The sequence below is a fragment of the Vitis vinifera genome, chromosome 13, assembly GCF_030704535.1.
Source record: "Vitis vinifera cultivar Pinot Noir 40024 chromosome 13, ASM3070453v1".
Classification (NCBI taxonomy): Eukaryota; Viridiplantae; Streptophyta; class Magnoliopsida; order Vitales; family Vitaceae; genus Vitis; species Vitis vinifera.
The window spans coordinates 21,944,628-21,962,442 of NC_081817.1; the positions used below are offsets into that span (position 1 = coordinate 21,944,628).

Consider the following 17,815-nt stretch of genomic DNA (forward strand, 5'->3'; position numbering starts at 1 on the left):
TGTAGCACTTTAGGATTGGTTGTATCACAATGATGCCTACATATCAGAAACCAGACACCTAGCAGACAATGACTATGCCCAATATTTTATTTAAATGCACCTTTGCAGAGAGGTGCATTAAAACATTGCTAGCAAAAAGGCGCATTAAAACCTTGCTAGCAGCCTAGCAATATTGACACCAATTAACATGGAATATTTGAAAGTAAGTTGAGGTATAAAACAACCTTTGACAGACGACGAAGAAGTTGATTGCACGTCCTCAGCATCACAAGCTTTCCACGTGCAAAGAGCTCTTGCTGTATGTAATGGAAACACAGATTTAAGAAGAATGCATCATGGCCATGCATGGATAACATGAACAAAAGAATTTCACCACCCCCCAATTAGATCAGAGCATACCTTCCCCAATATATCTTGTTTACTCTCTATATAAGCAAAGATGTCTTTACAGTTTCTCATTGTAGACATTTCTGTTAAATCTTCCAATAGCTGGAATATCATACCACCCTCAACATGTTCTTTCTCACAAAGATACAGCACAATGTCTAGTAATAACCAAAAAAAATTGAGAGAGAGATAGAGAGAGAGAACAATTACAACAATGCCGTTTAAGGGTAAAATTAATTCATTGAAGCATACATAAGATGTAATCAGGATAAACAACTGAAAAGATCAAAAGGTCAAGGAAAAAAGAAACATCCAAAAAGAGAAAGGAAAAAGCTAGCAAAGTGGTCAAAAGTCCAAAGCTGTTAAACCTTTTGTTTTTTTTGGAAGAAAAACAAACATCTTCATGCATTAAATAATAAATACAAGAAGGATGAGCAATCCTTCAAAGATGTACAAATGTTGGTTCGAAAGTGTTAGCCTAGGGTTGAGTAATCTCAATTTTGATGATAACAAAGCAAAGGTTAAAAGACAGCAATAAGTCTATTGTTTAAGTGCAGCGGTTCAAAAGGATTGCATCACCATATATACTACAAAACTCAAGTGTCTCTTTCAAGAAGCAAGACAATTTGCAAGACTCGAGAGGAAGGTGCAAGAGGACTTTATAATTTTCATGAAGACCTTAGTTAAGCTTGTCTTTGAGTTGTTTTGCATGTAATTGAAGTTTTTTGTGCTCCCCATGAGGATGGCAAGACTTACCTAGTCTAAGAGACTACCTTGAACCTCAAACTTTTCATGAAAATCTCTTATGTTTCTTAACAACATTATCGACTTCAATGAAGTGCCTTAGAAGTTATTTATACTTGAAAAGTTCTCAAAATATCGATTAAGATTTGTTCAAAGGTGGTCTAAATTCATATGTGTTAGTAAAAGAAGGTCTTAGTCCCAAAACAATGCATGAACTTCGAGGAATATATTGGGTGAGAGAACAAGTGGACAACCACGTGGATGTCAAATTGCTATGTTTTAGTTGGGGAAGTTACTGTCTAGCATGTGGATGACCACACGGTTGTCCGCTTGTTAACATGGACAACCATATTGTTGGTCAGAAAGTCCTTGATTTTAGGACACAAAATATACACAGAGAATCTCACAACCATATATGTGTGTGTGTGTGTATGATATATATAAAGAATGTTGGATGAGGAAATTATGGACACATGCAAAACAAAATCATGTATTGCCATTTATATTTGGCAATAGCATGTAAATCAAATCAGAATTGTATATTGTCATTCATATATTTGGCAATACCGTGTGATCTACATGGAAAACCTGGTGGTGGTAGGAGCCTATAAATAAAGGTCTCCTCTCCTCATTCTAGCCATCCCAAAGTTGAGAGAAAAAGAGAGGTACAAGTCTTTTGAGTGAAAAAGTGAGGCTCTCTTAAGAGTTAGAGAACTATGATCACTCCTCCAATACCCATCTATCTAGGATTACCTAAGGAACATCCATCAAAGTTTAACTTTACCAAACCTCCTTAAGGGGTAACCAATGAATCATAACTTTCTTTTTTGACATGTTCAAGTAGCAAGCACTCTTCCAATCTAGCATTCAAATATATAGAGGAATATCCGCAAAAGGTTCAACAATCAAGGCCCATACAAAAGAGAAGAAGAAAATCCAATCACGAATGGGATCCACAGTCTCTATTTATCCTCAAACATCTGTGCATTCCTCTCTAACCATATGAACCATATCAAGGATACGATAGCCACCTACCAAAGAGTCTTCCCTTTTGACAGGCTTCCAAAGCCTTTAAAGAAGATTCTCAACATCTCTACAACGCCTCTGGGAGGAACCCACTAGAGATTGGCTATGCAAAACAATCTATGCCAAAGTTCTAGTGTAGTGGGACAACGAAGAAAAAGATGATTAGGTGATTCTTTACTATTTGATCACACAACACACTAATCTAGATTGAGAGCTTTGTAAGGCCTCCTCAATTGAAGTAAATCGTTGGCATTAACCTTCTTATTAGTCATAAGCTAACTGAAAGACTTGACCTTTGGTGGAGCTCTTGAGTTCATTAACTTAATGGGAGCAAAAGGGTTCAAGACAAGAGAAGCTAGATAGACTGAGAGGGCTTTATAGAATGAGCTCATAGAGAAAAGTCCTAAAGGAGTCAAAAACCAAACCCTTTCATCTAAAAAGGAAGGTGATTACACATGTAATAAGGTGGAAAGGAGGCTACATAGTTAATTCCTCAAGCTCTAGATCAGAAATGTTTCATCGAAAATTGAAATTCTAAGATCGACAAGTAGAGGATCGATCTACAGTTGATGAAACAGGCACATTTCTACACCTTATAACTTTTAAAAAAATTGGAAATTGAAACTTGAGAGGTCATTTGCCCAACCAAGTATCCTTCTAAAACAAATTTTAGTATCATCTCCCACTGAGTACTAAGTAAATATAGAAAAATTGTCAAGAATCTGAGAAATAGCTTTTCAAGAACAATAATCCGACTTCCGAACAACAATGTTGGCATCACAACCATTGGAGTGCAACCCATAAATACTTAGATGACTCTATGCCAAAAAGTGGTGTTCTCTATAGGTAACCTCACAAATACTTACCTAGAAGGGCTTTATTCCTTAAGGAGATTATCCCTAACGCCAATCCTCCATCCCTTTTCGGTTTGCACACATGATCCCAACAAACTAGGTGATCTCTTTCCCTTTCCTAAAACCTTACCAAAGAAAGTCTCTTTGCAATTTCTCAATCCTAGAGGCCACTAATTGGGACCTTAAAAATTGAAATGAAATAAGTAGGGATAGATGATAAACAAGATTGAGCAATGGAGGACAACGTGGTTTCTTACAAAGGAAGAGAAGGTTGAAGCTCCTCTCTTGACTAGTCTATCAGCTTCTTGTTGTGCCTCTCTAGACCTCCTGAATAGATCACACCTCACTATTCTAGACAGGTCCAATATCCTCTTAATCCAATGATCTTATCTACAAGAGGGTAGGAAATTTTCTTGTACCTGAAGTCAACAAGGAAAGTACTATTGTCGACCCCCTTCCACCATTTTTGAGACTCCCAAAGAAATGAATGTCGTGAGACCATCCAATACTACTATCATAGCCAAATGCTCACTAGTGAAAGACTAACAAAGCAACACCTATGATTGCACTATTATTTCAAATTTCATAGTAAACAGTGATCTTTAAAATTGAGAATATTACAAAGTACAAAAACAAAAAGTCATAGGATAAGAAAAGGCGAGGGCTTTTCTTCTTTTATGGTTTTTCGTTTCTGTACTTCGTAATATTCCCAATTTTAATGATCACTGTCAATCGTGAAATTAGAAATAATAGTGCAATCACATCAGTTTTGGGTCAATTTCTTCTTTGTATCAACATTCATTCATTTGGGAATCTCAAAAATGGTGAAAAGGAGTTAACAACAGTACTTTCCTTGTTGACTCAAGGTACAAGAAAATTTCCCACCATCTTGTAGATAAGATCATTGGATTAAGAGAACTTTGGACCTGTCTAGAATAGTGAGGTGCACTAATTATCAGGACATCCCATATGAACTACTGCATTGTTACTGCTTCTGGACTTTACAATTTGGATTGTTTTCAGGGCATTCCTGCAGTTGTTTCCTTAGTTATTGTGCACTAATGATCAAATTCTGCTTCACATTGTGGTAGCACTGAATATGTTTGTTTGTCAAGAGGATTCTACTTCTACATGCTCAAGAGTGACACTGGGATTATTAATTTATTACTTGACATGATGATATGTAAACATACTGGGTAAGCAGATTTATTTGCTTATTCTTATTTCATGTTCAGATTGCACAATGTTATTATTATCTATCTATTGGAACACAACCATGTTATGCTTAATGATATACTAATACTTGATTTATTGCTTGCACACACCACATGCTCACATGCCCCAAGTCAATGCCTTTTTCTACATGCTAGGAGTCCATGCTCTTTTTTATCTTAATTTGATGATTTTCAAGAAGCAACTGAAGAGACAGAGATTCGTCAAGAGTAAAGTTAATTGCTTTATTCTAGCTCTCATTTCAGTTTTCTTAGAGTCGATCAATCTATAGAAGGAAAAAAATGCATTTCAATTTTCTATTTGGCTACTTAACTAAAGAACTTATCTGGTTTCTACGTATTTTATCACACTTTATGGGATGACTTCATAATTCCCTTCATGCATCGGGATGCTGAATCCAAGATGAGATATCTTGCATTCAAAGTTTGGAGATTTGACAATACTTCTAGCACATCATTTTTCTTTTTATGCATTATTAACAAAAATATTAAAAGCTTGTACAGACCCAAAAGGCGTGGAATTTGACTTTGGATTGCTTCCTCATCATCAATTGATTGCCCATACTGCATAATTTTCTCCCCTGATTGAACGGCACATGACTGCACAAAATACAAGCAATTTAAGTCATCGAATGGATACAGTACAGGGACGGTAGAGAAGAAGCAAATGTAGCAATTAATGTCTCAAATGAAGAAGAAGAAGAAACGGCAATTAATGTCTCAAATGCAGCATATTGCCCACATGGTAGAGAGAATTTCTCAAGATCCAACAGGAAAAAAAAAATACTGACAAAAATATATAATGGCAAGAAATTTCCACCAAACTTTTCTAGCTATGAGGCTTGATACTTAGCCAACTCGTCCCCTACATGGGTGACCGCTGTAGGAAGAGCAACCACACCCCCTGAAAGGTCAGGAATTTTGTCAATCCAAACCCCATCTCCAAGACCCTCTTGCTTTGAGATAACCAGGATAGAACAATGTCTTGACCCTTTCTACATGAAAATCATCAGTACCCAAGAAAGGAGACTCTTCTTTTTCTCCTTCTTATGGAGGCCTAGATCAACTAATTAATAAGCCGATAGGATGGCCAAGAGAGAAGCCCCTTCCTCTATTGATTTTATTGGGATCTCATGCCTGTGCCGCCGCCGCTGTCCCCAAAGTTTTATTGCTCTTTTCCCATAAGGTCAGGAAGCCAAAGACTTTCTACTACAGGGACTTCTCTTTTGCTTTTCTATTTTTATACTCTTGAATACGTCTTTTTTTTTTTTCTTTTTTCTTTTTATTTTTTTAGGGAGGGGGAGGGAGAGGGGGAGCAAGGGTGGGGGGGGGGGAGGGATTTCTCATCCTTCTTTCTTTTGACAATTACTTACTTTTCTATTAGAAAACTTGTATAGTTTCTCATCAAAAAATTATTAATGCCCACATCTACTTCCACCATCAACACTTCCATTGAGGCTAATATCCCAGTTTCAATGATTACAGTAAAATTGATTAGTTTGGCAAAGAGCATTATGTCACGGACTTAATCTTTTCTTAAGCTCGTGCGGCACTTAGACAAGTCAAGACACTTGATCTTGTTAAGTCAGCTTTACTTCCGATGCTTGGCTTGCTAGGCTAAGATGCACCCAACTTAGAAGCTTTAGAGGGCATAGTAGACAACACTTAAAGAATGGAAGCTTTATTGCTTTCAAAAGAAGCTATACAATGCTTGGAAGCTCACTTGTTTGGCACCTTGGCCAAATGAGGCCCTCACCTATTTATAGGCACCAATGGAACTCTCTGGAACCTTGGAGAGTTCCTTACAATTCATGAATATTCTAGAACACCCTACACAATTCTATGTACAAGCTTATGTACAAGAATATACAAGAGACTTCTAGAACTCTCTAGAAAGCCTTAGACTCTTCTCATGCCTTCTACCATAGTGTAGAGATGTGTGGACATCTCTAGGCTTCTCTAGAAACTTCCACACTCTTCCCACTAATTGCTTAGTGTAAATGGCTCCACGAGTTTCCAAAAGCTTCCCTCCTCCTATATAAGCCCATGGGGAGGGTCATTTTTATTTTTTATTTTTGATAGATAAAGAGAATTATATTGAACGAAAAGAGGAAGCACCAAAATAGTGGCCTCTAAGTATACAGGGAGTATACAAAAGCAGCCCACAAGCTCCAAACCAAGGGAGTAGGAAATAAACAACAAAACCCCTACCCTTACTTAGAGCCTAGCCACTCAAAAAAGCTAATAAGAGAAGAAGGGTTCAAAACTATAAACACCTTAACCTAAGACCAAAGATTACATACAAAAGAATATTTCAGTCTTTGAAACGAAAGCTCCTCATTCCCGAAAGCTAACAAATTCCTTTCCTTTCAGACTGACTAGAATATACATAAAAGAGTCATTTTCCAAGCCTTTTTACAGGTTTTCCCCACAAACGCTCCATACCACCCAAAGAGAGTTTCCTTCACTGAACCAGAGAGAACCCAAGCCACACCAAATAGGGAGAAAAGAAGATTCCACAAGGCCCGCGTCTTTACACAATGAAGTAAAAGGTGATCCACCGTTTCTTGTGCATCCTGTGACAATTAGCTCTGTTCCCATAGTGATTTCCATAACACTACTTAACCCTATTTGGCCCAACATCCCCAAGAAACAACCTGAAAACAACCAAAGGGACTGCCCACCTGATCTTCTCGCCAGTTACATTACATACCTTCATTAGTAACCCATAGATAAGTAGCAATAAAGAAGTTCTTATCAACATAAGTCGTAACCCGGTATTGATGTTCTTTCCAAAAGTCCAAAACAAATTGAAGATAATAATTCCTAATGAGAAACATTATGGAAGCACCCTTGAGGACTTACAAGAGAAGTGGAATACCGATCCCAACGCATAGGCCTTAATTTTTCCTCTTCATATTTTCCACTTTTCACCTATCTCCATAAGGTTCCTTTCTAATGCATAACACCAACTTCACTTGCCCAAAAAAGCCTTATCTAGCAAAGAAAAACTTTTAATGCCTAAACCCCCCTTTCTCTTCTTCGTTCAAATAGTTGATCACTTCACTAGATGAATATTTTTCTTCAAAGGCCCTCCTCCCTAGAGGAAGTTTCTTTGAATCTTCTCAAGCCTCAGACTCATTGTAACTGATCTTGGAATTAAAAACAATGATATGAAATAGAGGTGTAAGCTAGAACATATGTTTCATATCAAAACAAGCCTCCCTCCCTCAGAAATATATTTTATTTTCCACATTGATAGCCTTTTGTAAAACCACTCTTCCACTCTATCCTAAGTGGCTACTGAAGCTCCTAATGAAAGCCTCAAGTAAAAAGACAGAAGTTCTCCTAGCCTACATCCCTATTCATAGGTTAACTCCTCTGCATTGTCCACCCTTCCAACTAGAATCAACTTGCTCTTTTCAAAGTTAATTTTCAAACTTGATATAGCTTTAAACCACATGAGCAACCAACTTAAATGAACCATTTGATCTTGATTAGCCTCATAAAAAATAAAGGTATCATCTACAAACAACAAATGAGACACCTTCTCCACCTCACCTCCTCTCCCACTCACCCTAAAACCTAACAAGTAGCCTCCTTCCTTTTCCCTCTTCAACAAACAACTAAGGACCTCCATTACAATGACAAATAAGTAGGGGGAATAGATTTCCCTTCTCTTAATTCCTTGGAGCTTTGAAAAAATTTAGAAAAGGTGTCGTGTCATTAACAAAAACTGAAATTTTACAATGAAAATGTACCATCTAATCCATCTTCTCCATTTCTACCTAAAAATCATCTTTTCAAGAACTATTAGTAAGAGGTTCCAATTAACACGGTCATAAGCCTGTTCAATACCTAGTTTGCACATAATGTCTCATCCCTCACTTTTCAACACAGAGTCAACTCCCTCATTAGCTATCACCACTGCATCAAGAATTTGTCTTCCCTCTACAAAAACATTATGGGACTTGGAAACTACTTTTCCCACCACCCACTACAATCTATTTGCCAACACTTTAGCAAGAATTTTATATAAACCTCCCACCAAGCTAATAGGTCTAAAGTCCTTCAGATCCTGTGTTCCCTCATTTTTGGGGATTAACACCAAGAAAGTAGCATTGTTCTCAAATCTCCCTTGTTCAAAAAACTATTTGAAAAACTTCATCACCTTATTTTTCACAAAATCCCAATTGCAATTCAATTGAGAACCCATCTAAACCTAGGTTTTTGTTCCCATTCAACTCCAACAAAGCACTAAACACCCAATCGATGCCCATTAAGAGTATTGAAAGCCACATAATCGATGCTAGGTCTCTACTCTTCTAGATCAGACAAAAGGTTGTGAAAGGTCAATGTCACTCCTTCCTTTATATCACCATCCTTAAATAGCCATGCCCCATTAACCTTCACTTTGGCCAAAAAATTCCTTCTTCTATGAGCATTGGCCATTTTGTGGAAGAATTTAGTTCTACTAAAATCTCCCTAGATTTTCTACTTCTACGAAGCTTCTTTGAAAAGGGCCCATTTGCGAAACTCTTCCCTTGTTGTGCTTCTCGCTTCCTCTTCTTCTTGAGAAAAGGTCCCCTTACTCTCCTTGGAATCCTAAAATCCCACCGAATTTAAGGTCCTCTTCTTCCTAATTGAGACATTGTCAAGCACCTCTTTGTTTCAAAATTTTCAAGTCTTATTTCAAAGCTTTCAACTTTGCTACCAAAATGAAAAGGAGATACACTAAAATCATACCCCATCCACCACCCTTTAAGCAATTCTTTGATACCCTCCCCCTTTAACCACATATTTTCCTTTCCTGATCCCACCCCCATCTAGCAAAATAGGCACATGATCTAGAACAAGCTTCAACAAATTGCTTTGAACCACCTCACTAAAATAGATTTCCCATCTCTCAACCACCAAAAACAGGTCTAATCTCAATAAGGACTGATAACTCAGTTCCCCGCACTTGGGCCCCCAACAATGGAAGATCCCACAGCTCCAACTCTTCAATCATCTTCGGGAACCTTCTCATAACTGAAGACAATCTATTACCTTTGTTGCATTCTTTTCGGAATCTTACCACATTAAAATCACATACAATGCACCAAGGGTCATCCCACAAGCCTTTATGGCCCCCAACTTTGCCTAAAACCCTCTCTTTCCCTCCTCAAGATGGCCCTATACACCCCTATAAACACCCAGAAAAAGCCATCCTCGCAATTTTTGAATCAACATGAAATCAAATATTCACCCTCTTCCCTACCCACAAGCTCCAACACCTTATTATCCCAAAACACTAGCACCCCACCAAAGGCTCCCCTTACACCCACAACTCCCTATTCCAAAAATCTTCCCACCCCTAAACTCCTCAAAAGCTCCCTCAACATTTCCTAAATTTTTGTTTCCTATTAGCAAACTAAATCAGCTTTCTACATACAAATCACAGACATGATTATCTTTCTCTTATCACTATCATTAGCCCCCCTCACATGTTAAGAAATAATTCTCAACTTCATTTGCAAATTGAAGTTGATCCTAGCCTTCCTTGCCACAACCTGCCCCACTACCTGAAAAACCCTTGAATTTCACAATGCACTCTACTCTCTTCAACTCTCTTTTAAATTTTGAAATTATAATATTCAAATGCCAAACAATAATGAGAACTATCAAAAAAAAAAATGTCAAACAATAACGAGCGAAAACTTTTACTAAAAAGAAGACTGATATTCAAATACCTATCTTCTTACATCATTTTCCAGCCGACTCAAAGTAGCACATCATAATAACGGTAAGTAGGGACGAAGTATCTCAAGGAATTTCCATCAAAGAGGCGCATCATCATACCACCCAACCTAACTCCACTAAGCCTTACTCCCAACAACTTGGAATTGGCAATATAAATCTTATTTCACCATTCAACTCCATTTAGAGCTATACCTTCACATAGCATGGACAAATATGCTTTTTCTACTACATTGACCTTCATCTTCTTTGGCCTTCTTTTCAACCTTTTGTTGCCTTCAACTGGAACTAAGTCATTCCTCCTATCCTCCATATTGGTGAACCCATTGGTCTTCAATGCACCATCACCATTAACATATCATTCCAAAACTTAATTGAATTTCTACAAGCTACCCTGAGTTCTACACCTTTTTAAAAAGTAAGGCTCCTCGTTTATAGCCCCATAGAGGCCACAACCATACAGAGCACTCACTACCTTGGGATTCCATCCACTATAAGCAACTCCTTATTTTGTGGCAATTACTCTCCAAAGTGTCTCCTAAACAAACCCATGTAGCTATCCCCTAAAGAATGCCAAAATTTAAAATTGACCCGTACAAGACTCTTAAAAATCAAACCGCAGATTTCCCTTACACTGCAGCAACACACTTGCTCCCTTCATTTTGGTCCTTGATGGATTTGATCAATATCACTTCACCCCAATTTTACCATGGTATTTCCCCAATCAATTCCTGCATTCTTCAAACTATTATAAATACCAAAAAATCCACAATAATAACTTCATCATGGACGTCAAAGTACAATATCCAATCATATTTGAAGTTCAGAACCAAAGAAACTCTTATTAGGTGCAGTAAAGTTCATCAGCATTCCCTATTCAAAATCATCTTCTAGGGGAAGAAGTTGGAACTTGGAAGGAGGTAGGGTGGGGAGGGGAAAAGAATAGTTGTTTCCTTCTCAGCTAAAGCCAAATATCAAACTATCACTCATGCCACTTGAAAGTTTTCAGGCCCATGGCTCTCTTTGGATGATTGAAATTGACCAGGCAACCAACTCCCATATATCGTGACTCACCTGAATCAAATTTTTTCAAAACATGCCCAACTGCAACTCATTCTGCCTCCCATTTTCATGAAAGGATATAAGGCATATCAAAGGAAAAATGTTACTTCATAAAAAGATGACATAACTTATGGCCACCTCATTTCCACTGACTTGAAGAAGATCAAACTACAAATCATACCACTTGCAAGTTGTTTGGGTCATTCTCTCTTTGGAAAATTGAATTTTACTGACCACAGTAACTCCAATATATGCTGACTCACCCAAATGCAATTTTTATACCTATCTGCAACTCATTCTGCCTCCCTTCAATTTAAAATTACATGGCCATAAGTTTTCATGAAAAACTGAAGCATGTCAAGGAAAAAAATGTTACTTCTCACAAAGATGACATCCAAACTTATGGCCGTATAATTTCTACTGACTTGCAGCTGAATGGAATCTTAGCAAAGCACCAAGAAAGCCAAGCATGTTAGTATGCAAGCATTACATCAATGCAGCTGTAAACAAGTACAATTTTATACATAACTAAATGGTTATGGTATGTATTACATAATTTAGATGGAGCATCTGAACAGTAGTACGCCTCTTTGCTGTCTTAGTGTTTGTTTCCTTCCAATGAAATAATGGCTCAAAGAAAATGGATAAGAAGAGCAAATTTACTTAGAACCATGACCATTCAGGATTGATGTTCTTTCATATGATATTCCATTGTACTTATTCATGAATCAATGACAATGAAATATGTTACACTTGAATGCAAAAGTGAAATGAAAATAAACCATAAAATTCTATGGGCCAGTACAGTAATATTACATACCACAAGTTCCTGAAGTAATTTCCGAAGAATATTTTCTAACAATTGATTCTCATCTTGAGCTAGTTTTGTTTGCTTCTGTCAAGACAAAATCAATTCACCTGGTCAGATCAAACTAAACAAGATGACTCCATAAAAGGAACATGCAAAATAAAGAAACTAAGCATGTTGTACTGGTTTGGTGTAGTCATTGTTTTAGTCGGAATGCATATCATCATACACCCAAAAATGGAAGATTTGCACATACTAAAATGCCAAGAAATTAATACTACCAAATGTAACTGCCATAGTTTTTCTTCCAGTATATATATATATATATATATATATATATATTCTTATTTGACTATCAAAGAAAAATCCATCTGACGATCAATCTCTGACATAGAAGTGGAGAACTTTGACTACCAAGCCAAAGAGGAACAATGTAATTGGGGTTTCTTCCAAAGGCCACTATGGGGTCCAGAATGGGGCTCTTTTCAGAATTATGATCCCCCTAAACCCATATTGAGGAAGGACTCAATCCCATCAAACCTCCCCGAAACCTTGTCAGCAAGCTACCATGACACCCTCTAATGAATGAAGTTATTTAGCATGTCAATGCTATAAACCCAAGGTTTAAGCTCCAACTTTTCTGAAAAAAAATTTCAGTCATTCACAGGACTGGACTTTAAACCAAGGTTACCAGGAATGTCTAGTAAAGTTCAAAAGTACGGGCATAAAGAATTTCAAATTTTACATTCAAGTTGAACAAAGAAGCAAACCATCCATATGTGCGGATCGCCAGAAACATGAAAGGGGGAAAAAAATCATTTTAAAGAGAAGGATCTGGGGCAAGTACCTGAGGTTTTATGGCCTCTTGCACTACCTGGAGAGCAAAACTTTCCGGTGGCCCAGGTTTCAGTAAGGCCTGCTTGAATATTTCCTGAGAAGAATACACAAATGCTAACACGATTACATAAACAGAAAAACCAAAGGGAAATAAATTAATAAAAGAAAATAAACCACGACATTATCACAATGGCATATCAAAAGTAAATCAGCAAGACACAAAAGCTACAAAATGCCACCAAAGAGAACCACCAAAATAAAACAGTTTATATTGAAAGGACTTACCATGTCAAAGATTCAACCACAACGTCGAATAAATCACCAACTATCAGACGACCAAAATTCCAGAGCCCTGAATTTTCAAAGCTAAAAATGTCATGAGAAAAAATTCGACCTATCTGGTATCATTTTCAATCAAAATATAACAAGAAATCAAACTCAACAACAATGTCGAAGGAAAAAAAAAAAACCCCTTAACCCTCTGTTACTGAGAAACCGCGGAAAAGAAAAGGGAAAAAATAAATAAAATTACATTTTTTGCTCTTCTGTTTACTAGTTAAAAATCAAATCACTAGAGGAATTGCACAGCATTCAATGGAAGTTGAAATGAAGACGAGAAGCTACAAGACTTAATCTTTCTTGTTCTTATCTTGTCTTTCGTTTTCCTAGGGTTTCTGAGCAGCCAACCGGGGCAGGAAAATTTGAGTAAAGAAAGAGAAGAGAAATGATGACAATACCTTTTCTCCGGCGCGGGTCATGGACCAGTTGCAGAAGGTACCATCCAGCTTGAAGTGAGGAGGGAGACAAAGGTGAACCGAACTAAACGACGTCGTCGAGCTTCAGTACCTAATTTTACATGAAAATGAAAATAAATAAAATAGAAAACACATCAGCATATATTTTTTATAACTATTTTAATATTTTCCAAAAAAGAATTATTTTTTTATTAATTATTTAATAAAAATTATAAAAAATTAATTTAGAAAAAAATAAAACAAAATTTTTAAACTTTTAAGCATTTTTAAGTATTTATATTTTAAAAATATTATACTATCATGACAACTCTATAAAAATAAAGAAAAAAAACTAGATATCAAATTAAAAGTAATTAATTTATTTTTTATTATTTAATAAATAAACATATATTATTATGTGTAGAGCGGGTGAGTATGGTCTAAAATTTCCTACAATTTTAAGATTATTAATAAACAAGCATATGTTATTATTTGTCTCACAAGCTTTTTTTCTTAAAATTTTAAGAAATTAAAAACATTATTAATCCTGTTTAAATAGAATTTCTTAGATAAAATATTTCTTAAACTTTTTAAAAATCTAAAATAATAATTTTATTCCAATGAGATTTCTAACTCTTATCAAATTAAAATAAAAAGAAATTATATTTCAATCACAATCTTCTAAAAAAAAATATTGAAGTTCGGTATGAAAGTAGAGGTATTTATAAACGGGGAAAAGTGTGTTTTGACTCAGTAATTTGAAAACAATATAGAAAAAAGAACCAAAAATTATAAACACCAAGAAATGAGAAGACCTTGTTATAATTTAGAATTTGTTGTATCGTGCAAATTTATGGATGATCATACGTGATAATGTAAATCTCTTTGTGACTCTATATAAAAAGGGAAGACCTTCAACGAATTTTCATTATGTTTCCTCCATAACATTATATTTCCTTTTTTCTCATTTTCTCTTCCTTCCACTTTATTTTCTACAATACGTTATCAACACAATAAGTGAGAACTAGGATATAATAGAGGAGCACGCAACAAGACTATATCAAGGTCCATAATCTCATATATTTTCAAAACCTTCTATATGATAAGATAGATGGATCCTCCTAATTACACAACACATAATGAAGATATATGTCTTGTCGATTGTGCAACAACACATACAATTCTTTGAAATAAAAAATATTTTTTAAACTTAACATTTGCATCGATTAATGTAAATACAATATCAAGTTTTGTAAACCCGATTCAAGGTTTTAGAAGAGCCATTATTGTATTACTTGGTGGAATCAAATCATTGATGATGCATTATATTCTGCTGAATCCAAAAGGATTTTTTTTAGTTTCAAAGATATTCGTTGAAATGGATATCATATTAAAACTATGAATAAAAATAATATCAAAAATCTCTATATTACTTCATTTATTTTTAGACAAAAGCATCTATTAGAGAAGGTCCCTATTTTTATTTTTATGGGTTGTATCACACAACCATTAGATCCATTGAAGTATATGTTGTCACGAATCAAAAGTTATATGAACTAAATGCCTATATGCTTTGACATGAATGACTTGGTCACCTAAGATCATCCATGATTCAACGTATCATTAACAACTCTCATGGGCACCCTTTAAAGAACCCAAAGATTCTTTTTCCTAATGATTGTGTTGCATGTTCACAAGGTAAATTGATTATCAAACTTTCTATTACCAAAGTTGTTTTGGAATTCACAAACTTTTTAGAAATAATTTGTGGGAATATATGTGGCTTCATTCATCCTCCATGTAGACCATTTTAGTATTTTAAGTTTTAATAGACGTCTCTACTAAGTGGTCACATGTTTATCTTCTTTCCATTCATAACGTCGCCTTTGTAAGGCTACTTGCTCAAATCATTCATTTAAGAGCACAATTTCCATATTATTTTATCAATAAATTTCATCTTGATAATGCGGGTGAATTTTCATCTCAATCCTTTATTAACTATTGTATGTCAATTGGTATTAATGACATTGAACATCCTATTACTCATATTCATACCCAAAATAGTTTAGTTGTATCCCTTATCAAAAAACTTCAATTGATAATTTGACTATAGTTTCTTAAAACTCAATTACCTCTTTCTGCTTGGGGTCTTGCTATACTCCATATTGTGTACTTAATTCGTATTTGACCTTCCTGTCAGAATAATCTCTCACTCCTTACAACTTGTAGTTCATCAACAACCATACGTTTCCCACTTACAAATTTTTTATTGTGTTATCCATGTCCCTATTGCTCCTCCTCAAAGGACTAAGACGGGTCTTCAAAGGTATCTTAGGATTTATATTGGTTTTAATTCTCCATCTATTATTCAATATTTGAAACCCCAAATAGGTGATGCTTTTATGACATGTTTTGTCAATTGCAATTTTGATGAGACAATTTTCCCATCCTTAGGGGGAGTAAAATTAGTTTCAAAAGGACTTGAAAATAATAAATTCTTGAAATGCATTGGCTTTGGTCACCTTGATCCTCAAACAAAACAATATGAATTAAAAGTTCAAAAGATTATTCACATGCAAAAAATTATGAATCAACTACTAGATGCATTCACTAATGCTAAGAAAGTGACCAAAGTAAATACTCCAACATAGATCGATGTACCTATAGGATGATTAAGTAATATCAAAACAAATAAATCTAAGTCATGCTTGAAGCGTGGTAAACTTGTCAACTCAAAAGATATAATTCCTCAGGAAAAAAAAAATACAAGAAAAAGCATATGAAAAGGTGGACACTCCTATAATCTAAATCCACTATATGAGAATAAGTTATACAAATTTACTTGACAACTTTTACCTTAAAGACTTACTATTCATAACCTACAACTTGTTCCATATCCGCGACGCAACAACCTCCAATTGCTCTGGTGAATACGCTTCACCCTCGCCGAAGGGATGTAGGTCTTTAAATAACCCTAGTTTCAACACTTGAATCCTTCGATGAGAGATTGGGAATGGTGTGGCAAGGTAAGCTTAATCCATAGATGAACCTCTAACCCTAAAAGGGTTATAAAGGGGTGTAAATAGGCATAAAAGGTATAATGAATTGGTATCTCAAAGTTTTCGAACTCGATTTGCGTGAATATCGCGAAAATATTCTCGTCATATTCTAGTAGATTTGGCGGGAACGCTCGAGTGCACTTAACCATCGCTCGAGCGTCGCTTAAGTGCTTGAGAGGCCTTGGTGATTGAGTCTTGTTCCCCCGCTGGAGCGGTCCTTGCAGTTTTAAATATTAAATAAAACAATTTTTAATTTTAGAAAAAACATATCAATCTCTTTTAAACCCTTGATCACCTAACCTACTACAAGTCAAACCTTTTTAGATATACTGTGACATTTTTAGTTAGATGAGCAACAACCTTGGATCTTCAATGGAGAGGAAGTCACTATATAAAAATATTTCTAAGGCAAAAGATAAAAGGAACAAAATTACCAATACACGATAACGACTTATTGTCCTAACACATGTGATAACTTAAGTGTGAGAAAAGATATTGGTGGGCCTTGTAAAGGTAAAGCTTTAAGCAAAAACATGTGGTTCAACCAAAGAAACAAATACAACTAAGGCATTATTATAATTTATTTTCCAAAAAGTTATTTATTTTAATTTATTATTTCAAATTATTTTTAATATTAAGTTATAGTGTTAAGAGGTTCTTTTGATATATTTCTTTTTTCTATAATAATATTAATAACTCCTATGTAAAATAGAGAAATTTGAAAAAAAAAAAAATAGCTACTCATTATACATTTCTAAAATTTGCTATCAAATTTTACATAAGTTTTAAATTCAAAACTTTACTCTTAACTATCTTATAGTTTAGTTCTTTAAAAAAAGAAATTACTAAGGTATAGATTTGGTATCTACCGAAATCTCAATCTCCACCGACGAAAGTATAAAAAGAAAAAAAAAAGGCTATTGGATAAAGGTATATAAAGATAAAACTAAGGTATATATGAATGAGATTAAGGAACAAAAAAATGAAACTTCAATGCAGTGTGATACTAGATTGATCATACTTTTTTGGTAGATACCTCTTTGATACTATAACCAATCGAACACTTTGAAAAATCTCAAAATTTATAAGAAAAATTATCAAGTTCTTTAAAAAAATTAAGTATTTTTCCTACAAAAGTTATCAAAATTATTGAAATTTTATAATCAATTTTCATATTATTTTTAATTCTTTTGAAATTTTCCTTCAAATGTTCTTGATAATTTTTTTTTATAAACCCTAAAACTTTTTTTTTTCAATATTCTTAGGATTTTGCTTTTTAAGTTGATAAATTTTCATAATTAAAGTCAATCATTATTTATATTTTTTTAATAAT

General features: G+C 35.0%; 1 protein-coding gene across 4 annotated transcripts in view; it reads right to left on the reverse strand.

Moving 5' to 3' along the window:
• Positions 1 to 17,815, reverse strand: part of LOC100262610 (THO complex subunit 1) — a 70,215-nt gene that overhangs the window by 39,827 nt on the left and 12,573 nt on the right. Inside the window, exons 1-7 of one of the 4 annotated variants that reach the window (XM_010660772.3) lie at positions 13,427 to 13,567; positions 12,975 to 13,041; positions 12,700 to 12,783; positions 11,865 to 11,939; positions 4,750 to 4,843; positions 400 to 545; positions 225 to 296 (exon numbers count right to left, since the gene is read on the reverse strand). In XM_010660772.3, coding sequence (XP_010659074.1) covers positions 225 to 296; positions 400 to 545; positions 4,750 to 4,843; positions 11,865 to 11,939; positions 12,700 to 12,783; positions 12,975 to 12,977 — 474 coding nt within the window. In that variant the 5' untranslated portion in view covers positions 12,978 to 13,041; positions 13,427 to 13,567. Of the gene's footprint in view, positions 1 to 224; positions 297 to 399; positions 546 to 4,749; positions 4,844 to 11,864; positions 11,940 to 12,699; positions 12,784 to 12,974; positions 13,042 to 13,221; positions 13,389 to 13,426; positions 13,568 to 17,815 lie in introns of those variants that run through there. The other 3 variants (XM_002264583.5, XM_019224351.2, XM_010660771.3) reach the window with 3 other exon arrangements.